Below are 23,516 nucleotides of genomic sequence, written 5' to 3'. Positions count from 1 at the left end.
ACCTGAAGGGGCTACAGGAAAGCTGGGAAGGGGCTTTTTAAAAGGGTGTGGAATGCTAGAACAGGGGATAATGTTTTTAAACTGAAAGAAAGGGGATGAAGATCAGATGTTAGGGAGAAGCTTTTCCCTGTGAGGGTGGTGTGGCACTGGCACAGGTTGCCCAGGGAAGCTGTGGGTTCCTTCCGCATCCTGGAGGTGTTCAAGGCCAGTCTGGATGGGGCTTTGGGCAGCCTGATCCAGTGGGAGGTGTCCCTGCCCATGACAGGGGCTTGGAACTAGATGAGCTTTAAGGTCCCTTCCAGACCAAACCATTCTGTGTTACGCATATCTTAACATCTCTTTTTTTGAAATACTGATTTTAGTGACTTAAAATCTTTTGCATTCTCAGTAGTACTGCAGGTCTTTAACATCTGCTTTGTTATTATGTAAAATTTTTTTATGATTAATAATGCCTGTACTGCACCGGTCAGAATTACTGAGGGATACAGGTGTGTTGATTCATAAGAATGTGCACATTCGATGTTTTCTATCTGAAATTGTCTGCTTTAAAAATACTTTTTACAAGATTTTTTGTTTTGATGGATGATCTCGATTATTGCGTAGATTTTAATTAATCTTTTACAGACTCATGTATGTGAGAGTTTTAGTACAAAAATTCGCATAGTGTCTTTTAAAACAAATACCACCTAGTTTGTATTTGATAAGTTGAAGGGAAGGCTTTGCATTCAAATTAATTATGGCACAATGCTGCACTATCTACTGTATGTATTCTAGCAGGTTCAAAGCTGTCTCCACAACATAGGAGCATTCTTTCTGTTTGGCAGATATAGCTGTTAAACTTAATTTTGCAGGTAGGTGTTATATCCAATCATAGAATGATTTGGGTTGGAAGGGGCCTTTAGAGGTCATCCAGTCCAACCCCCTGCTATAAGCAGGGACATCTTCAACTGGATCAGGTTGCTCAGATCCCCTTTGCAACCTGACCTGGAGTGTTTCGAGGGATGGGGCATCCACCACCTCTTGGGGCAATCTGTCCCAGTGTTTCACCACCCTCATTGTAAAAAAAATTTCTTCCTTATATCTAGTCTAAATCTACCTTTTTTTACTTAAAATCCATTACCCCTTGTTCTACTTCTACAGGCCCTGCTAAAATGTTTGTCCCTTTCTGTCTTACAAGCCCCTTTTAACTACTGGATGGGCTTATTAAGGTCACCCCCGAGCCTTCTCTTCTGCAGGCTGAACAACCCCAACTCTCTTGGCGTTTCTTCATGGGAGAGATGTTCCATTCCTCTGACCATTTTTGTGGCCCTCTTCTAGACCTGCTCCAAAGATTCATGTCCTTCCTGTGCTGAGGACTCCAGAGCTGAACACAGGGTGCCAGGTGGGATCTCACCAGGGCTGAGTAGAGGGGCAGAATCCCCTTCCTTGTCCTGCTGGCCATGCTTCTTTTGATGCAGCCCAGGACACAGTTGGCCTTCTGGGCTGCGAGCGCGTGCTGCTGGGTCATATCCAGCTTTCCATCCACCTTGGATGGGCAGGGCTGTTCTCAATCCCTTTACCTCCCAGCCTGAACTGATAACCAGGAAAGAATGAAACGTTCCTCTATTCACTAAAACACTGTTCATTTTGCCGTCTTTGAAGCCTGTTCTGTGGGATTTCCAAGAAGTGATGATTTGCAGGGTACTGGCAGTGCTTGGAGGCACGCAGTTCCCCGTAAATGCCATATTTTAATTGTGGGAAAGAACGAATCTGCAATCATCCACCTCCACATCCTCTGATCTTTAGTTTGTGTTCTGATTGAGTGAAACAGAATTGTCAGAGTTAAGACCTATGGCTCCTTATAGTTCACATGAACATTAGGCATGCTGTTGAGATTGTGCAGTATCATGGGAATTTCTGATTTACCATGCTGTAAGCAGAGCTTTTTATAAAGATAAACAGTCTGAGCAGTAGGTACTGGTGAGTAATATTTCTTTCCAATAAAATAAGTATGAGTTCTGAGGTATAAAACAGGATTGCACGCACTCTGCAATTTTATGTCTTTGTTTAAAAAACAAACTTCCTAAAAATTCTTTATATGGTCTTGCCAAATTAGCAGAAAATAGAACTATTTAAAACGAGAATTTAGAAAACAACACTGTTCTTAAACTCACCCTACTGAAGAGGTTGAGAACAAGTAATAATGAAGGAACTTTAATAGGTAAAGGAAATTTATACCTTTTGCTGTTGGCAGCTGTAGAATCATAGAATAGCTTGGGCTGGAAGGGACCTTAGAGATCATCCAGTTCCAATCCCCCCTGCTGTCGACAGGAACATCTCCCACTAGATCAGGCTGCTCAAAGCCCGTCCAACCTGGCCTTGAACACCTCCAGGGATGGGGCAGCCACAGCTCCTCTGGGCAACCTGAGCCGGTGCCTCACCACCCTCAGCGTGAAGAAATTCCTCCTTATGTTCTTGTGTTTCTGTACTGTGAGAAATAATTACCAGTATCTCTTGCAGTGTAAGAGTGTAAGTCACAGTAAGAAGCCAGCAAATAGAAGAGAAAAGGAGGAGAAATCTGATCAAAAAAGCAATAATGGAATCAAGGACAACTCTGAGGCAAAGCCAGATGGGCCAGGAGATTGCGTTAGTGAAGATGAAGCTCAAACTAATAACCAAAGGAAAAAAGGTCAGTCTGGGCACTATGTATGATGCAAAAAGTCACCATTGATACAGTTACAATAGTTCCAGTTGAATGACTTGATGAAACTTTATATGCTTTTGCATTTTCTAGGTGATAAGGGGATATATTGCTTTATGCTAGGAAGCTTAAGACAGGCTTCCTTTCTCATATTTTGGAGTGTTGTGGTTAATATCAAATAGGATTTCTGGGGAAAAAGCAGCTTGTTATCCTGCTGATGATCTGTGGAGCTCTGACAATTTCTGGACAATTCTATCATGGCCGAACAAACCATTACTGTCTCATGTCTTTATTTCCCTAAATAAATCGCACGTTAATTTAACTTCATATATACATGTGTTACTATATATAGGAACACTTAATTTTGATGTTTTCCTGCTAGCTTACACCTTGAAGCTATCACTTGAAATCTAAACCGGGTTATTAATTTCCTTTTGATCCAATCTGTTACATTAAAACTAGGAAGCAAACCTGTATCTCCTTGGTCATTAACTGGAGTAGGCTGGAGAAACAGCCTGAGAGAGTTTTAAGCCTTTGCTGCCCCAGCTGCTTTTTTCATGCTTCCCTGCTGGTATTGCTTCAGATATCAAAGACCTTTGTTGTTTAGATTTGTTAATCTGTTTAGTTATATGTTTAAAAACAAATCCTTTATTGCTTTTAATGTTTCCAGTCTAAGTGGAAATCTAAACCAAAGCATTCCAGGTACAACCTGTATTTTTTCCCAGTATGGATAATGCATTTTATGTATTTGCTTATATTTCTTGGCTACAAAGGCATGAAGCCACAATAGAAGTCAAGTATAGAACAGTAAATATTATCGTTACATAAATGGCTAATGGACATTTTAGGCCAGCCTGCAGCAAAATACAGCTTTGCATATGAATTAACTTAATCTGAATACCTCAGGGTAAAAATACAGTCAATACAGCTGAATTCTCAGGAAAATGGTTATTGTTTGTGATTTAAATCTTTAGTGGTTAACTTGATATGTTTTTTTTTTATCTTTAAGTTTCATCTGCAGGTTGTGAAATTCTATGGTAAGGAATTTGCTGTGTGTATTTAACACTTACGTAGCTACAAATTCTTGGTAATGGAACTTAGATCTAAAAATTCATCAAATGAAATGAATTCCCCTTCATTTCAAATGTTTGAAGCTTAGGTAAGGTTACCTTTCAGTTTGAGAAACTGGTGTTTACTGCTTTATGATTGTTTAGTCATACCTCAAATCTTAGCTTTTCGATGTTAAACTTCTCTAGGTTTTTAAACTTTGAAATGAATTCTTTCTAGTTTTACAAAAAGAATTCTATAGAATCTGAAACTTCAAGTACTGCTATAATTAAGGGTAATATATTAACTTTTCAAGGTAACAAGCAGAAATGGGTGCCACTTCACTTGGATGACGTAAGGTCAGATAGTCAAGAAAGACCAGGCTCTCGAAGTAGCTCAAGATTTCTGCTGGAATCAAACAAGTTAATACCTTATAACAACAGACGCAATGAGACAAGAAGTAAGTAGTTTTCAAACTCTGAGTCTTTTAATTTGTGGCAAATAAAATATTATACCACGAGAGTAAGAATTAGATCAGTGGTTTCTATTGAAACTTGACTGTACCCATACATAGTAAAACCTGATGTTAATATTTGCCAATAAGCAGTAAAAAAAATAAACAAATTGTACTGTAGTTTAACAAATTTTAAGTTGGAAAGTTTTGTTTAAAAGCTTATGGTCAGATTATTTTTTTAACGAGTTCATGAATTGATCAGAGTTGTAATGTCTCCGTCGTTGATTCTGCTGGATAACTGAGTTTGGAAACAATCTTTACAGCATGTGACTGACTCGAGGCATATGTTTTTCTCTTCATTGCTCCCTACAGAGTCTTGGGCCACAGCTTTATGATGCAGAAAGCTTACAAACAGTCTCATAAGGTGGCTGCTCTGTCCTGCTCTATTGCTATTCCTGCAGCTTGTTGCTTCCAGGCAGTTGCTTGTGGGACTTACACTTTGAACTCTGCTTTGACAATTCTACTGATGTTTTTTCCTTTAAGTTGGACCAGTTCCTCAGTTCCCTGACCTATTTCTCAGCATGGCCATGCAAACAGTTATGCTAGAGCCACAGTGGAAGAAAAGCACCACAGTTGGTACTGCTTCTGATCCTCAGGTGTTCCAGATGCAGCTTGTCAGATGGCAGAAATCTTAGACTGAGTGTAACTCTGGTTTATGTTATTTGCATTTAAATTTTAAAATCGCAATATACCTTAAAAATGGAAATGTTTGCTCGTTATAAGAAGTGCTGGATGCTACTGAGGCAGGATTTGTTTATGAAACCGTTTTAGGAACATGGATGTAAGGGTTTGATCTGGAGGTCTGAGGGATGTACAGAAGCAGGGGGAGGGTTTTTACTAGTGTGTCACTTCCTTCAGCAGTTATCCAGGATGGACAAATGACCAGAAACTTGTAGCATGAACTCTACCTCAAGGCTGTAGCGGTTCTAGACCAGTTTTAGTGTGAGAGAACATAAACCACCTTTTGTTGTTCAGGAACACTGACTGTTGAAGTAAAATACTTGTTTCAGGCTTAAATACCACGCTGTCTCATGAAGATGTTATATGTAGGGCTTTCATATGTGTTGGAGCCATGTGGACTCTGAGTGCAGAAATTGAATTGATTTGGAGAAATAGTTTGAATAATGCCTATGCATTTGGGACCCCTAAGGTTGAAGGTAGGAAATGCAAAGGCTGAGGTCCTGGTTTCAAGCGAGAGACACACAGATTATGATATTTGTAAACTTAGAGTCTTATTTGATAGAAAATAAAGTACAGGAACTTGAATGTATGAACATAAATATTTTGGTTTAAGATTCATTCAAAATAGTTGCTTATAAATGAAGATTTCTCATGCAAACAAAGAATCGTATCTTTAATTAGTCCTGTGTTAAATTCAGCAGCTCTCATTTGGTCAAGTTAGGGGCTCTGTCCCCAGGCATTCCTCTAACAAGGACGTCCTCTGGAATCTGGAAGACTTATCCCATTACAACTTAAATAAACTTTAAGCAAGGGTGACTGACTGAAGTTGGAAATCTCTGGGAGTGTTAGGAAAAGAGAAAGAAGTAGTGTGAAAGGGAGCTTCCTTTTCTCTGACCCATCTTTAAGTTTTGTGCTTCCAAGGTCCCTGGGGTCTGGTTTGGACCCACTTGCTTTCCTTTCTTTTTCTGCTTCTCTTGCTTTCCTTTCGTATGTGCAGATCGCATAATTCTATGAAAACCTTACCTAGATTCTTAGAGAGTAGTCTTAAATTTGTTATCAAAAAGGGGTCCTTAACTTAAGCTCAGTTTGGGGCACAACCAGCCGAGACTAAATGATTGCTGTTAAATGGCGGAGGCAGGGAATTGCCTTCCTGACCATCCAGAAGACAGAGAGAGATACTTCTCAGTACAATGTTTTATGGTTAATATTTATAGTTCAGACACTACTTAATTACTGTGATATTTAATAATTATTACAAGTATTATGCTTTTTTCTCTTAAAGATTGGCGTCGTGATAGAGAAAAGAGAGATGACCATGATGAAGTGTGCAGCGTGAGAAGTGAGGATGGCAGTGGTCGAGGATACTCCAGAGGCAGAGGAAGAGGTAGAGGCAGAGGAAGAGGACGAGGCAGAGGAAACCCTAGAAGTATGCCAAGTAGTAGATGCTTAGGAAAAAAATTCATGTTATATTTATAATGTTATTGTTTGCATGTTAAGTAAGAGTTGTTTCAAAAAACGTATCCTGTAACTTAATGTAAATAAGTAGCTTGAGTCTTTAAAATCAGATGTTGAAAGCCAACAGTAAAATAGCAATGCGTGTCATGCCTTAAAATATTTATATGCTGGGCTTAATATTTTTCGTCATCGTTCTTTTGTATTTTCCTTTATTTTGAAGTGAACTTTGAATATTCAGTGGATTACCAAGAAGTGTATGGGGAAGAAACTGACCAAGTATTCCAGCCTGAGCTTAATGCTAGTGTGATGTATTACTATGGTGATGGAACAGGAGTGCAGATGTATTCTGTGGATGAAGCACTTCTCAAAGAATATATAAAACATCAAATGTAAGTAGATTTTTTTAACGTACAGATATTTTTGCAGATCTAGTTTAGATGAAATAACTCAGTCCAAACAGTGTTTAATCTTTGCTACCCACATAAAGATGGAGATTAAGGCATTTCAATTTAACTTTTTGATTTGACTGTTACCGTTGTCAATTTTAATTTAATCACTAGTGATGTGGAAAAACTTGAGTGACGGGGAGGAATTTTGAGGAAGCTGTTCTGCATCTTGTGCTGTGGTCTGGCTCTAACTCGTATTACCTGCGCTATTTATGGTACATAGCCCTCTTTTTATGTTGTCATGTAATTGAGATTTGGATGTCTCTGAGCTTGTGCTTTTGAGTACTGTTGGTCTGTTTGCCTATAAAGCTCTTCTTGGGTGATGTAGCGAGATGTTTTCCTTATTTGCTCTCATTTTCACTTTGAGAAGTCTTGTTAGTTTGTTTTCAGGGTGTTTCACCTGAAACGTTTAACTGAAAGAGAGTACTTTTGCAATGGTACTTGATTGATCAATAATCTAAAATGTTTACTTTCTCGTGTACACCATTAGGCAATGAGAGACCATCTGGAAGACTGATTATCACCAGGAGGCGAGTCAAAAAGGGCCTGGAAACCACTAGTTCATTTTAAAGAGACAGTTTCCACCACTTGCAGATGTTTCATCTTCTGTACTTGCAACGGCATTTCTCTGCGATGCCTTTGTGGTGGTTTTTGATTGCCCTTGTATTCCATAAAGCAACTTGCTTATTTTATTCTTGCTTCTTTTGTTACAGTTGACGCAAAAAGGAAGAAAAAAGCCTCTTTAAGGGCAGAATGTATCTGACATGTGGCTATCAACTTCAAAACTTCTATTGCAGTCTTTTTTGTTACTCTTGCTGCCAGGCCCCTATGAGACCTGACAGTGGACATGTACCCCCATGTCAGGATAATCGGCCTGCACTGTCCTCAGACAAGTGAGGGAGGAGCACAGACACTCCACTGTTGGCCAGATTTCTGGGCATGCAGTGTAGAATCCAGACCTTCTAAGGTAGGACATGATGATGTCCCCCTCTGCTGAGAAAAATGTCAGTTACAGCATTGGTTGCATCTGACTTCTGGTTATATTTGTATTATTTTTTAGCAATGAGAGGGTGGCAGGTGTCAATAGAAGACTTGGCATGGCTGGCTAACCAGAGCCAGTGGTTGCTTGTCCAAACTCCGAAGGCAGTTTAATTATGGAGTTTGCTTTCCGTGAGAGAGAGGAAGATTCTTGAGCAGATTTAGAACATAACTTCACTATTTTTATGCTCCTTAAAAAGGAAAAAGGTGTTTTTGTTACCTATTCACGTCCTTTATCACATTAAAAACGATGAGAAACAGACTTTATTCATCATACCTGTTATTAGCTTCTAGATGGGGATGGTTTTGTCTGCCTCTCATAATGTAGTTGTAAAATATTAAAGTGACTATGCCAAAGAAGGAAGTATACGTGGAATAAAACTACCCAGAGTGGATAGGTTTCAGAGTTCCTTATGGAGTCCAAGATAGATTAGGATAGGTTAGAGAGCTGAGAATCCTAGTGAATTGATGAATTTTATAACAGTTTACATGCTTAATAGGGAAAAAAAAAAATCTTAAGACAGTGAGAAATACACTGCTCTCAGGCAGTTTATGCTTGTCCTAAGAACCAGCTTGAGGTACAAGAGAGAGTTATATTGTATTACGTACAAAAATACCTGAAGTCATGGATGCCCCCTCCCTGGAGGTGTTCAAGGCCAGGTTGGATGAGCAACCTGATCCAGTTGGAAGTATCCCTGCCAATGGCAGGAGGTTGGAATTGGATTATCTTTAAGTCCCTTCCAACCCAATCAATTCTATGGTTCTGTGATTAATTACAGGCTGAATTTGTCAGCCTGAAAAGTTTCAGTGCTTAGCAACTCCTCAACCTGCAACATATGGTAGAACTCTCTTTAAAATCCTCTTTCTTTAGAAAATAAAGAAAGAACTAAAAATTCAGACACATATCCAAGTCTGTATCAATTCAAGGATAAAAAAGGGGACTGAGGAAAATGAAAAAGAAAAGAAAAGCTGAAGGGGGTGTGTGTTTAGGTTTATTCCTCTACAGAGAGCCAACTTGTGGTTTGTCTTCATTTATTATTAATGGTCTTTCACATTCCTTTTTCTAGAGTGGTGGACATCAAGTGAGGCAGTTTGAGTCACGTTCAATCATTGTCCATTTCTGCTTGTGGAATTTTTAACTAGGTGAATCATTACAAGATTTTACCTTTACTGTATGACTGTAAAGGTAACATTAGCAAAATGTTGGTATACTGCTTTTGTCCTTGCTTATCTTCTAGGTGGGAAGGGGAAAAATATGTAGCAGTTCAGAACAGCAAATAGGATGAAAAAAAAAACCTCTATTTGTGCAGAGTTGCTTCACTGATCAGTTTATTTAGCTCTGAGTAAGAGCTTAATTCTCAAAAAACCTTACTGTCTTCTCTGTTTGCCGTATGTTGTATTGTCCAACTTTGAGACTTTGCATTCATTCTGTCTTGGAGCTGAGTGTTTCGTGTAGAGAGCTTTTGCTTTAGCTACCCCAAAATTAGAGGAAGAAATGGTATCAAGCTTCTCCTTGGGTCAGAGATGGCATTGAAGTCCTTTCCTCTTGGTAACTTTGGCCTCGATCCCAACTTTAGTGGAGACGCTTAGCATGTTATACTTTGTTGAGATTAGAATTAACTTTATTTGCATCTGCATGTGGGTGTTTTTCTCAGCATTTTAATATCCTCTTGTTTTATTTTTGCACTACCTCTATTTTTGTGTCATAGAATTGTAGTTGCTCTCCATTAAGTATTTCACTCCCTACATTTTCCTGAACCTGATGAGGATAAGTGTTCTTTGGAAGCAGTATGCAAAATCTTGCTGTGAGGTATAAACTCTGAGAGGCCTAGATTTTAGTCATCGTGATTAAATTAGTTTTTTTGCCATTCTTTTCCATAGGATGTTTTCTAGTGTCCTTGCTTTGTGTCACAGATCATGATTTGAATTCCTTACTTTTTCTCTTCACTAAGTATAAAACATCTCAATACCCTGATCATTTCATAGACCAGCTTCATTGTTTAAGAAGATTTGTCCTTCTGCTGTTTCTTTGTCGCTTGTCTCTCTTGTTCTGTGGTATTGTCAGATTCCTGAAATGGTCCTTGTCCTCCTTCTCTTTATCCACTAAACATCATCTCTTCCTTTAGACTTTACGGTTCTCCATGAACTGTTGTGCCTTTTGGGACAATTTCATGATGGATACAACATTACTAATTTGTTTCCTCGTCTTCCCACAAGCATGCTTGAAGTAATTATTCAGAGCTACATAGATTTGCCTCATCACTCAGATAGGATAAGTAAAAACTGTAAACTGGGAAAAGAAACAGTTGAGTTTCCTGATACTGCTGCATAGGAAATAACTTACGTGCTTACTGTAAGCAGTAGTTGTCCTCCATCTATATGGAGGCTAAGAGAATGTTGTTTCCTTCTGCTCATGTAAGTAATAAGGGAGGGGATGGATGAAGGAAAAACTGAGCATAGCTTTGCCTGATGTAGTTCACACACGCAAAGCTAACAAGGCTTTCATTTACTGCCCCTGTGTGCTGTACTGGATCATAAGTCTGTTCTAACATGTTTAGCGTGCATGTTGTTCTATAAGTCTGGCTTAGTGTGATACGCCTGTTGGAAGAACAAGTTTGTTGACTGCAAACTGTGCTTTGTTTTTAACGGAAGACTTTAACGAGGAATCTCTAAGTTGCTGTTTTAGGGTTTTCTTTAACCTGTGATAGGCTCATATTTGTGTGTTTCTTTCCGCAGCGAGTATTATTTCAGCACAGAAAATTTGGAAAGGGACTTCTTTCTAAGGAGAAAGATGGACCAGCAAGGATTTCTGCCCATTTCACTGATTGCAAGCTTCCGTCGAATGCAAGCGCTGACTACAAATGCTGCACTCATTTTGGAGGTGAAAGAAGTCAGAAGTAGAAAGTTGCTTGGTTAATTTTGTACTCCTGTTTAGAGTCAGTGCTGTGAAGTTAATAAAGATTTATATTTGCAATGACAAGGATTTTATAAAGAGGCGTGAAGTGGCAAAGTTTGTGGATTCTTCTCTTTTTTTTTTTAGATGGTGCTGGATATGTAAAGTTTTCAAGTTGTTATATGCTTGTCACACAGGCCCTAAAGGACAGTACAGAAGTTGAAACTGTGGATCAGAGGATAAGAAAAAGGGTTGATCCAGAAAAGTGGCCAATTCCAGGTCCTCCTTCATGCAGTCTGCCACCGACTGACTTTTCCCAGCTTATCGATTGTCCAGAATTCGTACCAGGCCAAACTTTCGGCTCGCATACTGGTAAAGGATTTATTTTGTAGAAACATAAGTTTAGCATTACCTATCTAGCTTAGAAAGTTTGCCTCTTGATACTGATTTCATAATAGAAAGCTGTGCATTTGGCAGTGGTTTATAACAACCCTGTGGTTGCCAAGCCACGTGGCTGGCATGGCTGATATAAAGTAGATAAAAATGTTTCTTGTGTGTTCCGGCTGTCGCCATTCTCTACAATATAGTATGATGGATTAGAGTGCTTTAGTGTTAGTAGAAATAGTAATAGTAATCTTAAATTAGTGATAAAATCTGCTTCATTTTGGTAGCAGCTGTTAACTCTTTACTTGGTGCATTCTAGTTTTGGATGGGGATCTCATTCACATAATTAATAGGGAGATGGCTTTGTTCACTGACAACCCTTGGCAAAGAAATCTTGTACTGAAATGCTGGCTGGAATTAAATGAAGATTGAGTTCGGCACCCGTCCACAGAGCTAGTGTGGAGAAAACATGTCCCTAATGATGCTGCTCTTGTTTTCTGAATAACCACACATCATTTCTCTCAGGCTGTTAGAGACTCTCTTTGTAAATAAGTTGCTAGAATCAGTCTTTCCCTAAAATGTTGGAAGGAAAATATGCATCTCCTAAAAATGAGAAAAAATTCTGCTGATTGGTGTTATGTTTAACCAGAGAGGTAGAAAAATGGTAGCTGCAGTTAAATGGAAGACTAGTGAAACGATTTTAGAAAACCCCAACAACAGAACCCCTGGCAGGAAATGAACTATTGTTTTCCACTGCTAGAGTCTGCCCCAAGTTCTCCAAGAATGAGAAGCCTGCTGAGTCTGAAGGAAAACACCGAAACATGTAATTTTCCACCAATGTCTAAAGGACTGTCTACAAGTTTGCCTGACTTGGACTCTGAACCTTGGATGGAAGTAAAGAAGAGGCATCGTGCATCCACGGTCAAACTAAAGGTAAAATCAAACCCTTTAAAGTTATGTTTAAACGAAGGCAAATCCTGAGAACTTTCGAGTTATACTGTAGAACAATATTTTTCACATCTTACTGCATCATGAAGCATCGCATGCATTACAGTTACCATGTGTACTTCTCACTCTACCAGACCTAGAATAACCTAGTGCTTTTAAAATCCTGATCCAAAGCTCACAACAATTAAAGGAAATACTGTGGTTATTTTTCTGCTGAGGGACAGTTGTACTTGTTGATTAGTGAAAAATGTATTATGTAAACTGAGAATTGTTCTAAAAGCTTATGGCGGTATTATTTAGAACGGTAATTTACTCCAGAAACATCTGAAAGTGGCTGTAATGTTTCTAATTCTTACACATAACTGAAAATGTTACGTTTGTCTGCCATTTGGATAATCACTATCCCATTCAACTATAAAATGCATCACCTTTTCCAACATAGGAAAGTGTTCCCAATCAAACATCAGATCAACAGCAGCCACCCCCACCTCCAGCGGAACAAGAACAAGAAGAACTGGATTTTTTGTTTGATGAAGAGATGGAACAAATTCAAGGTCGGAAGAATAAATTTACTGATTGGTCAGACAGCGATTCAGATTATGAAATTGATGATCAGGACGTGAACAAGATTTTGATTGTAACACAGACACCACCGTATATGAGAAAACATCCTGGTGGAGATCGCACTGGCAACCATATATGCCGGGCAAAAATTACATCTGAACTCGCTAAAGTTATTAATGACGGCTTATACTACTACGAACAGGATTTGTGGATGGAGCAGAATGAAAATGACACTACAATGAAGGTAACTCTCTTCATTTTTGGCCTGAAAACTGTGCGTGTCCAAACAGTTCCAAAATTAATTACACAGGTGTAAAACGCTACACTGTTTTGAAAGAAACGTGACAGCAGTTGAATTTATGGGGCTGTTGAATTCTCTTTAGTTTGATAGTTTTGTAAACAGTTGAAAGCAAACCCAGTAAGTTTTTCTTGTCACCGATTTGACCAAAACTGTTGAATAAATATTTTTTAGAACTATTCTTATTGTTTTGGAGATGCTTCAGCTTTCCCAGTGTGTTCTTGTTCTATGAATAGCTTCTTTCATAAGATCTGCAAACCCCTATCCACTGGGGCGTGTTTCTGGGGTGAGATAGTAAGAGAGGAAGACAGTACAGTCATTTTCAAGTGAGTTTCTACTAAGGCTCTGTTTATAAGAGAGGAAGTTAATATGGTCATTTTGAAGTAAGTTACTATTAGGGTTCTGTTTGCCTCGTAGCATGTTGGAATGACAGCTCTGTGAGCAAGTGAAGTTTTGGATTGCACACCTGACTTCAGGAAATAAATGGGCTTCTATAACAGCCTGTACGTGGACCTTCGAGGCTTTCAAAACTTTGCAAGAAGATTTGTCACTTTTGTGGTCGTTTGTTTTTTTGGTTTTTTTTTAATTCTTAAGGTTAAAATATACTGAGCAGCTGTAAAATGACAGCTGAGTTGAACTCCAGGACTGCATCGGCAGAGGTTGACATGGCAAGGCGCAGTCCTGTCACTTGCTGCTCTTGGTTTATTAAGAAATCCTTTTTTCTGTGTGGGCGAGCCCAGTGAGTGGCATGTCTGCAGGCAATCCTGCTGTATCGCTAGCAGATAGGATGTGTGCAAAAATACCAAGTTACCTAAACACTAAGCAGTGAGGGGAAGGAGCTTTATCTGTGCGTAAGGACAAAGGTGGGTTGGGGGAGAGGGGCAAAGTACCTTAAAGGACAAATGGAGCACGTGGGTACAAAAAAGAGCTGACAAAGGTAGACAGGAACGTTGAGAATAAGAGCAAGGAATGGAGGTAGAACTCAAAATATGGAGGTTTTACTGCAAAGGAAATGGACAAAGAAAAACACCCCACTGGAAAAGGACAGTGAGAAATAGCACACAGCAAGGGAAAACGTTTTCTTTGTTGTTGCTGTCACCTTCTTGACAATGATTTAAACAAGATTTGTCAATGCAGCATGGACATGCACCCCACGTCCCACCCCACCTTCAGCTGAGGAAGGGCACGAGTGATTCCAGATGCTACCACACATCTTGGAAAATCCTGTCCTTTTGCAGTTTAAGCTACCAATCAAAAACCGAAAGACAACTATCCATGTCTTCAGATATAGCCTAAGGAAGGGAGCATGGTGTCTTCTGCTTCCCTAAATTATTAGGACCTTCCTTGGCACGCATACTGCAGAAGGAGGACGGTTTGGGGCTTGGTGAAGGGCAGGATGTCAATCATTTCTATTTGTTATTTGACTGAAAATTCACATGTAAATGGCCTCGGCTGCCTCCATTTCCCCATTCATTGGCATAACTTTCTTTTTGCCAGTGCAGTGTGGGCTGCATTAGGTTCACAGCAACTTTTATACAATATGGGCTGGAGACTCCTTCCATCTTAATTAAAACCTGCACTGGCTGCATAGGAGTGGTTGCGTGTCGGTTCTGGCTTCCTTATTTTTTCTTGTATGAACTTCACCTGTTTCTCAGGATGATAACTATTATCACGCTTTGCATTTACAATTTGCTTTCTCTAATCCAGCAAGAGATTGAGAACTTTAAGAAGCTAAATCTCATCAGTAAGGAAGAATTTGATGGTCTTGCACCAGAACTAGTTACTGCTCCAACCCAAGAAGTTCCTGCAGGGTTACAGAAAGGTAAGTGATACCTATTTGTCTTTAGAATCTCTACAATAAAGAACAATTCTCTATGTGTTTTAACTCTTTCTGCCTGTGTAATAGTTTGATTTTGGTTCAGTCAGCAGTCTGAGGGGCTTTTTCTTTGCTAACTTTTCAAATTGCCAGCTGTTCGTCAGTAGCATGGTTTCCATGGAATTAGAAAAAGCTGGCACGAGTACTTTTCAGGATATATGCAAGTATCAAAAAGACAGTATTCTATTTTATTGTCACCATATACCAGCACCAGGTGCTTTTTGACAAACTTGGCATTTACAGTGTGTAAAGTAATAGCTAGTGATGCTAGGAAACATTTTCTAGAAGCCAGTATTTTGATGGGAAATGGGGACAGAACGAAGTGAGATTAGAGTAACTTTCCACTTGTATCACAGTGTCCAAATCTTACCTTCTGAGGTATTTCTGATCTAGTGGTGTTATCAACATTTACTAGTATACGTGGTAAGAGCATCTTTAAAGTAGTTGAGGAAAACCACCTCACTAAAGCCACCACCTCGCCAAAAAGTAAGAACATGGTTACCCTTTCACCAGTGTTTCTTTTCCATTACTTTGCTAGTGTTGATACTTAGGAACAAGCAGGTAAGGAGGAAACTGGTTTACATTTTCTAGCAAAGATGTGCTTGAAACGTTATTTCATAGTTTTGAGCAGTTTGTGCTGCTTCTACACCAAGTGCTTTTGTTAATTTGATTCACCTTTGAGGATGATGTATTTCACTTGGAATGAAACAGGCCTTTAAGATACTAAATACTAGGGAAGCTTCATCTTCGAAATCTTAAGACTCTCTTGTAAATTAATGTTTTCTTCCGCCTAAAATTTAGCAGAAGAGCTGGTTCCTAATTTGCTAAGTATTGAAGTACCTCCAACAGAAGCAACAGCTCGATCACTGCCAACAGCAGTTCCGGATTCCTCACGTGTTTACCCTGGCTTTACCCCACGAACACCTCGTACCCCACGGCTACAGGATCCCAACAAAACACCCAGGTTCTACCCTGTTGTTAAAGAAACACGATCCCTTGATGTAAAGGTAAATGGAAAGATGTAATTTTTTTTTAAAACCAGAAAAAGCCTACACAACTCAAACCTGTGCGTATGATTTAATCATAGAATGGTTTGGGTTGGAAGGGACCTTAAAGATCATCCAGTTCCATCTCCAGACACCTCCCACTGGATCAGGTTGCCCAAAGACTCGTCCAAGCTGGCCTTGAACACCTCCAGGGGTGGGGCAGACACAGCTTCCCCGGGCAACCTGTGCCAGGGCCTCACCACCCTCACAGAGAAACATTTCTTCCTAATGTCTAATATAAATCTTCCCCTCTTTCAGCCTAAAACCATTCCCCGTCATCCTGTCATCACACTCCCTGATAAAGAGCCCCTCCCTGAAACTGAAACTCTCGTACTTTTTTTATTTTATATCTTGAAAAGATTTACCATATTAATTCTTCTATTTCTATAAAATGGTTTCTGAGTTTTCCCTGTAACATTTCTTAGAAATTCTTGCTGAAAAAGTGTAATGTCTAAAGATTTTTCATTTGTTACGTAGGACTAACCTGTAGGTTATGAAGCTGGAGCATCGTGACTTGATGTGTTAGGGCAGAAAATGTTTAGAACTTTGTTTTAAGAGAAAGAGAATAAGTGATATCAAATTAGGGAAATAAATCCTTCGTTTAATTTCTTAGACACCGAGAAAAAGAAAAACACGACACAGTACGAATCCTCCCTTAGAATGCCACGTCGGTTGGGTGATGGATTCCAGAGACCACAGACCAAGATCCTCCTCTGTGAGGTAATTTTCTTTTTGTCATAGAAAATTTGTTTGCAGTGTCATTACGCTCTCAGTGCTAATGGATAAATAAGCTGCGATAAAAGACAATTTATAAATACAGTGGAAGCAAGAAAAGTGCAGTCAAGAAAGACAAAAACATAGAATATGAGGCTCTCTGGAAGTAAGCTAGCTCAACCAAGTTCACAGCATTGTTTGATCCATGATATGGTAGCAGTAATATAACTTCAGGTGTGTTCACTTCAGTGATTGTGCCTTTAAGTGGTCATTTAAACCCAAGCATTGCAGTAATGTTTAATTTTCATCATCCAAAAACTGCCTGGGTTTTGATGTATTCGTACAGAATCTGATTTTCTTGAGATTGCACCCAAAACCAGGTGACTGGGCCCCAGGCCATCAGCTGACTGTACCGCCCTGACAGCTCGTGTGCAGAACAGAATGGCTGAAAACTGTGTCTCTCGTAAAGCGCTGTTTGTAGGAGAGAAATGTGTTTGGTTTTTCTTCAGCAGTTCCAATGCTTCACCTTCTGAAGGAGCTCCGCTAGCAGGAAGTTACGGGTGTACTCCAAATTCTCTTCCGAAATTTCAGCATCCCTCTCATGAGCTGTTAAAGGAAAATGGCTTTACTCAGCAGGTCTACCACAAATATCGTCGAAGGTGTCTAATAGGTAAGGTCCTAAATGCGCTTCCTAAAAGGTAGAAGTTCCCAGGTGCCATCCGATACCAGTTCTCTCCAGGTGGTTCCTCATCCTTAATTTTTCTTGGGAAAAGAAAGCAAAACTTATTTGATGTGTCTAATTTACAAACTCTGCTTTCAATTTACCTTTACATTCCCTGACAAAAAAGTTACCCTCCAATTTAAATTTAAGTTACTGGGAGATCTTGTGTGTGCGTTACTGATGGAATAGCACTTGAAAATATTCTGCTGAAAAACTAAAAATAGGTTTTTCTCCCCACCTTTTCTTTCTACCCCCCTTTTCTTCTTCTTTCTTCCCCTCCCACTTTCTTTGTCTTTCTTCTCCCACCCTTTCTTCTTTCTTCCAGAGAGGAAACGGTTGGGAATTGGCCAGTCCCAAGAAATGAACACACTTTTTCGTTTCTGGTCCTTTTTTCTGAGAGATCACTTTAACAAGAACATGTACGAAGAATTCAAACACCTTGCTCTAGAGGATGCAAAAGAACACTACAGGTATTTTTTTTTCCTAGAAGCTCAAATCTGTTGAGGTCTTCCCATTCTTTTTAATGACTGTGAAGTTTATGTATATCTGAAGTGAAAATTTCTAGGATTGGCTTTGACTCTTGGTACAGTAGCAGTCTGTAGAGATTATTTTAGTACCAAAAATCTGTCTGTATGTATTTGTGCTTTGCAGATAAATAGCTAAATGTGCAGCATTTCCTGACCTTTAATTCTGTTTCTGTATTCTACAATATCCTGTTACTTATTGTCTGTGACACTAACGCTCCTGAGAATCTCCCTTCCATAGGTGAAGACATTCTTAACCTCATTAAACTTGTTCCAACTGCTTCTTGCCTTACAAAAATACCGGAAAAAGTGACCATAAAAGAGATTACCACTGCCTCTTTAGCTCTTTGATATCATTCCCTTCCTTCCCCCCCAGTTCCCTTTGCCCAAGTGACGGCTTACTAGCTCTAGAAATCCTGAAGTTTGGATATGTTGGCTGAGACTGCAGAGGAGTAATCCCTAGGATGCAAAAGGGGCATTAATAATTTATCGTGTCTCCTTTGCGCTCTCTTGATGCTCTGTGATTATCCAAGGACTGTTTACAAAGGCTTGTAGTGATAGGACGAAAGGCAATAAGTATAAACTGGAGAGGGGTAGATTTGGAGGGGGAACTGGATGGGCTTTAAGGTCCCTTCCAACCCAAATCATTCCACGATTTACCAGGAGAAGCTTCAGAAGGCTCTGAAAGGGACTAAGGTGACAGCAGATGAATGCAGGCCTGAGTCCAGCCCATCACATCGGGTTCTGCACTGGTGGTGGGTTTGGCTGACTTTTTGTTCGCCCCACTGTGGTTGGTTTGATGTTGAAACCACTTGTATACACAAACAGACTGAAAACGTGAAAGCATTTCTCTTCATTTTGCACCAGTGTGTGGTGTCTGTTGTTTGTCACTTGAAACCGTCTGACAAACCTGACTTTCCTAAGTTGGTTTTGATTATTTGTGAAGATGTTTCACAACAATAGCTTGATAAAAAATGAAAAGAAAGTGAGTTTTATGAGCAGGATAAAATGAAACTACGCCAGTTACTTAAATGCAAGGAGAGACTGAAAACTTGGATCCTTCGGAGGAATGAGGAACCTATTTTTTTAAGATTTTCGTATCTCTCTGTTCTGTTACAGGTACGGATTGGAATGCTTGTTTAGATTTTACAGCTATGGCCTAGAAAAGAAATTCAGGCAAGAAATATTTGAGGATTTCCAGGAAGAAACAAAGCGAGACTATGAAGCTGGTAATTATCCTAGGCCAGTTACTTTAGTTAATCCTAACTCCTTGGCACTAACTTCTTAACTAATCCACGAGTAGCTTTTGTGCATGTTCCTTTTGTTTTACAGTTATCAGTGAATAATTAAGTTTTTAATGAAATTGGATCTTTGTTAATTGGTAAAATGATCTTTCTGTATTTTTAGGTCAGCTGTATGGACTGGAAAAATTTTGGGCTTATCTGAAATATTCTCAGCACAAGATTCCAGCCATTGACCCCAAACTGCAAGAATACCTTAGTAAATTTAAGAGACTGGAGGACTTCAGAGTGGATGTGAGTTTCAATGCCTATTTTAAATAAATATTTGGTGTATGAATATTTTTTACAGCAAGGTAAACTGAGAATAGTGCTTATTTTCACAAAAGAAGCAGCTTCACAAATCCAATGAATGACAGCATGATTAAAAAGCTGAATTCAAATGAAAAATGCAGTTTTATTCTAGATATTCTTTTTAGAACTGAGGAGCGGTGGCTCAAATGTAAAAAGTGTTGATCTGTTTTCACTGTGTAATGAACTAAATAGCAAAACCCAGTTTATTTGTCATCTGGTAAGACTTCTATACCATTTAAGAATTTAGCAATGAATTTATGTCCAGCAGGCAATTCTTAATTAACTGTGACAGGCATTGTTCTTGCTGAGCCTTTGTATGCCAAATTCAATCCATCCTTCCTGTAGAATGCTGAATTCTTCAGCTGCGTGATTCCAGAGTGCAGCGCTGCCGTGCCTTTCAGAACCGGGTTAGGATGCACTGCGTTTCCATCCGCTTCAATAATCTTCCATTTTCTATGAGTTGTGTCAAACTTTTCAGCAGTAATGATGAAATAAGACTGTTTAAAGTCCTTAAAGTGTCAACTCTTCTAGCTGAACAGGAAAAAGCTTTGGAATATCATCAGGGAGTTGCGAATACTGAAGATCACTAGGCCTAAGTGCTGGCCTGGTTGTGGAATGCTCTGTCTTTTTATGATCCTTTAAAACCTGTAACAATTTCCCACTTGTTTGTTTTCAGCCTCCTATTAGTGAAGAGTCTGGCAGGAAGAGACCGGTTGCTGCAACAGGTGAGGATTTGGGTCATCGCAGACATCAATCTAATTCTTCTAAAACACTTCTTGCCACCAAATCCACGGCTGCCTGTCGGTCCCAGACACCGGGAAATGTTACCAATGGGAATATTGCACAAGCATCCCTAAGCCATGCAAATACTGCCACGAATCCTATAGAAAGCAATGTACCGGAAAAATCGACTTAAAACGAGCTTGCACCCTCCTTGAGAATCGACTTTTACACCACTCTTTTAATTTGGAGATCTTCAAGGCAAGCCAATCTGACACTTGATTACAAATGTATGGGAGGACAAGGCATTCGATTCTCTTTTTCACAGGATTTAGTTCCAAAACACTTACCCTAGGAGAGTTGCTCTTGGTTTTGGGATCATCAGAAGGATCCTAGGGGGAAGATTCTTTGGCTTCAGTATTGCTTTCCTCAAGCTTTTGTTTACAAAGAACTGCATTCCTTGCATATGCAAAAAAAATACTTTGGGGGATGCCTTACATTTCAGCTCACGTTTCTTTAAAAGTTACAACATACCCACGCTATTTACTGTGCTTTCTTTACCTGGATTTTCCCAATATTTGTATTTTACCAAAGCAAAGAATTACGTTATGCGTAGAACCTTAAATGCAAGAAAGGATCCATGGGATTGGTTTGCTCTTGAATCTAACTCTTAAAAAATATGGTTTTGTGCAAACGCACACTTGAGAATGTGCAGCTATTCATGAAACTGCATTTCTGGATTCTATTTAAAGACATAGTTTCTATTTTTTCAGGGTCTCCATAGTTAGTACTTTATTGAGTATGGAGTTTGAGTGGACATAACTGGGATCGTTGCGCAGGTATTTCCTTCGGTACTGGTTCTTGATAACTCGAGCAACAGAAAAATGCAGGGGCAAATGGATCTGTTGATTTCATAGTGTCTTAAATTAACATGACAGTATCTAGAGTTTGTTACAATAGCAAATTATTCAAATTGTTCTCAGTGTGAGAGGCATCTTCATTTGAAAGGCTTAATTTTTAATATTTTTCTCCATAGTTCAAGTAATAAAAATGAGTTTGGAGAGAAACAAAGTATTCCTCGTAAATCTTATTTTTTTTCCTTTATTTTGTAATATCTGAATGAAGTTGTGCTAAGCCTAAATAATTTCATACCAGTTTAAACGCAATTTCACTGAAATGTGAGTTATTCAGATATAAATCTATTTCTGTGGCTGAAAGATGGGGATGTTTATATCCCATAATTTCTTATTAACTCCATTTTTAAAGACTCAGAAAGAAGTGAGCGGGTAACTTACTTCTTCCCAGGGCAGGTGAGAAGAATTTTTGGTTGGTTAACTGCAGAAAAGACCTCAGTTAACGTTTAAAAAGTCACGTCTCGCATGAATGCCTTAATCTGTAAAGGTGTCCTGCCTGCACAGCCACGTGTGGGGTTTTAAACCAGTATCAGATCTCAGAGGTTATAAGAAGTCCATTAATTTTTCAGTCCTTGTCTTGTGAATCGCAGTGAAACAAACCAAGAATGTCCGCAGCGTGAAGGAGCATCTGGTGGTCATGGCCTTCCCACCAGTCAATGCAACCTCGGTACGAGATGGAGCCTTTTGTAAGTGGCCTGTTCGAAATGAATTTAAACCAACACATACCAATATTTGAAGTAATAACCTATAAAGATGCTGAAGTGACACATCTCACCCCTGTGTTTGGTCCATGCCTTTTGCTAGCCAAGAAAATGATGCAAATGTAAATTTGGATTGAAATTGTATATACAAAGTAACAGATTGAAGATATTTCCTTTCACTTTTTCATTGGAAAATGTGCAGATTAAGCTTTCAATGTGTGTAATTTTGTGATATCTTGACAAATTTTATAAAAACAAAACAATCAAAAAACCCTAATACTGTTGTATATCAACTTTTTTCCCCTCAAAGCATGAAGAAAAGCAGCTTGAAAGAGTGTAAGGCTGTAGATTTGCATGTGAATTTCTGTTGCTTCTGGTGCACTAAGGCGTCGGGGAAACCCAGCCCATTGAAGGCTGAAGTGGTTCTCAGAAGGTGAGCCAGCTTTCTTCAAGTTCAAATTGATTTATTTTTTTCATATCACTGGGTATTTGTCAAAGAGAAGCATCAGGTGAATGACAAATACGGCTGAAAGCAAAGACAGTGAATACCTTACCTGCTGGCTGTCCTTGCTGGCCTCTCTCGGGCTGGTTGCTCAGACAGCATCCCTTTATTTAGGTAGACAAAAGCCCACATAAGTTTATCCGCAGCTTTTTTGGGAATAATTACTTTCACTTCCCATGGGCATGGGTCTTCTGCAGATGGGTGTACAAAATGATATTCCATTACTGCTGTTTGCACGCTGAGCTGAGAACAAACCTCCTGAATTTCAGACTAAACCCTGAAGACTTTGGCTGAGCAGCCTGTTTCTCTGTAGGCTTACGGGGGCGAATCGCCCTTCTGTCACTGGCCTACCTTGCACAGCCCTTAATTTGTCGTGCATACACACGTACATGCTCAGCATCCTCTACAGATGGTTCTTTAGATCCATTCAAGCCAACCTTGAATGTGTCTTTCTGAAGACTGGTTGCATTCCAACAGCAGTCTGTTACTGAGCACTTAACAAGAATTTAGCCCTTCCTTATCTAAAATCTCTCCCCTGTGCTTATTGAAGAAGTCGGTTTAGGTTTGTTTTCATTTCTTCTGTTGAGAAATGACTGGACAAATATTTCAGAATACGACCTGAAGGGGGGGGTGCGCTGAGAGAAAGCTGGGGAGGGACTGTTTACAAAGGCAGGGAGTGATAGGATGAGGGGGAATGGCTTTAAACTGGAAGGGGAAGATTTAGATTAGACATTAGGAAGAAATTATTCATGCTGAGGGTGGTGAGGCACTGGCAGAAGTTGCCCAGGGAAGCTGTGGCTGCCTTATCCCTGGAGGTGTTCCAGGCCAGGTTGGATGGGCCTTGGGCAGCCTGGTCTGGTGGGAGGTGTCCCTGCCCATGGCAGGAGGTTGGAACTGGATGGGCTTTAAGGTCCCTTCCAACCCAAACCATTCTGTGATTCTAAACTGTAAGACTTTTCGTTTGTCATGGTCAAAATATTGCATGCTAAAGGGTTTTTAAAAAGGAAGGAAGACTTGGAAGGACTCTTGTTCCCGATGGAGAGCAGATAATATTTTCCTATAAAGAGCAGCAGTGGCCTGTCTGTATGACTGATGCTCCTGGAGTTTGAGGGATGTGGGTTTCTGTGGGAGATAAACCACTGGAATGAACAGAAACCAGTTTGTATTCACAGCAGCCTCTGCCCTGCAGACTTTGCCTCAGGCATTGCTGCCCTGCTGAGGTGACAAACTCCACCCCTGCAGCCTGTCCCAGACAGAG

General features: G+C 39.6%; 1 protein-coding gene across 4 annotated transcripts in view; it reads left to right on the top strand.

Annotated features, from left to right (window-relative positions):
* Positions 1 to 22,049, top strand: part of LARP1B (La ribonucleoprotein 1B) — a 34,770-nt gene extending 12,721 nt beyond the window's left edge. The window contains exons 4-19 of one of the 4 annotated variants that reach the window (XM_054064411.1): positions 2,500 to 2,668; positions 4,044 to 4,187; positions 6,205 to 6,348; positions 6,598 to 6,766; positions 10,598 to 10,742; positions 10,952 to 11,126; positions 11,899 to 12,071; positions 12,529 to 12,894; positions 14,656 to 14,770; positions 15,629 to 15,831; positions 16,484 to 16,590; positions 17,097 to 17,254; positions 17,631 to 17,775; positions 18,949 to 19,058; positions 19,237 to 19,364; positions 20,098 to 22,049. In XM_054064411.1, coding sequence (XP_053920386.1) covers positions 2,500 to 2,668; positions 4,044 to 4,187; positions 6,205 to 6,348; positions 6,598 to 6,766; positions 10,598 to 10,742; positions 10,952 to 11,126; positions 11,899 to 12,071; positions 12,529 to 12,894; positions 14,656 to 14,770; positions 15,629 to 15,831; positions 16,484 to 16,590; positions 17,097 to 17,254; positions 17,631 to 17,775; positions 18,949 to 19,058; positions 19,237 to 19,364; positions 20,098 to 20,337 — 2,691 coding nt within the window. In that variant the 3' untranslated portion in view covers positions 20,338 to 22,049. Of the gene's footprint in view, positions 1 to 2,499; positions 2,669 to 4,043; positions 4,188 to 6,204; positions 6,349 to 6,597; positions 6,767 to 7,545; positions 7,791 to 10,597; positions 10,743 to 10,951; positions 11,127 to 11,898; positions 12,072 to 12,528; positions 12,895 to 14,655; positions 14,771 to 15,625; positions 15,832 to 16,483; positions 16,591 to 17,096; positions 17,255 to 17,630; positions 17,776 to 18,948; positions 19,059 to 19,236; positions 19,365 to 20,097 lie in introns of those variants that run through there. The other 3 variants (XM_054064410.1, XM_054064412.1, XM_054064413.1) reach the window with 3 other exon arrangements.
* Positions 22,050 to 23,516: the final 1,467 nt, after the last annotated feature.

This window comes from Cuculus canorus, chromosome 4 (genome assembly GCF_017976375.1).
Source record: "Cuculus canorus isolate bCucCan1 chromosome 4, bCucCan1.pri, whole genome shotgun sequence".
NCBI classification, from domain to species: Eukaryota; Metazoa; Chordata; class Aves; order Cuculiformes; family Cuculidae; genus Cuculus; species Cuculus canorus.
Note: the sequence above shows the minus strand (reverse complement) of the source record. Positions and strands in the feature narration are given on the sequence as shown.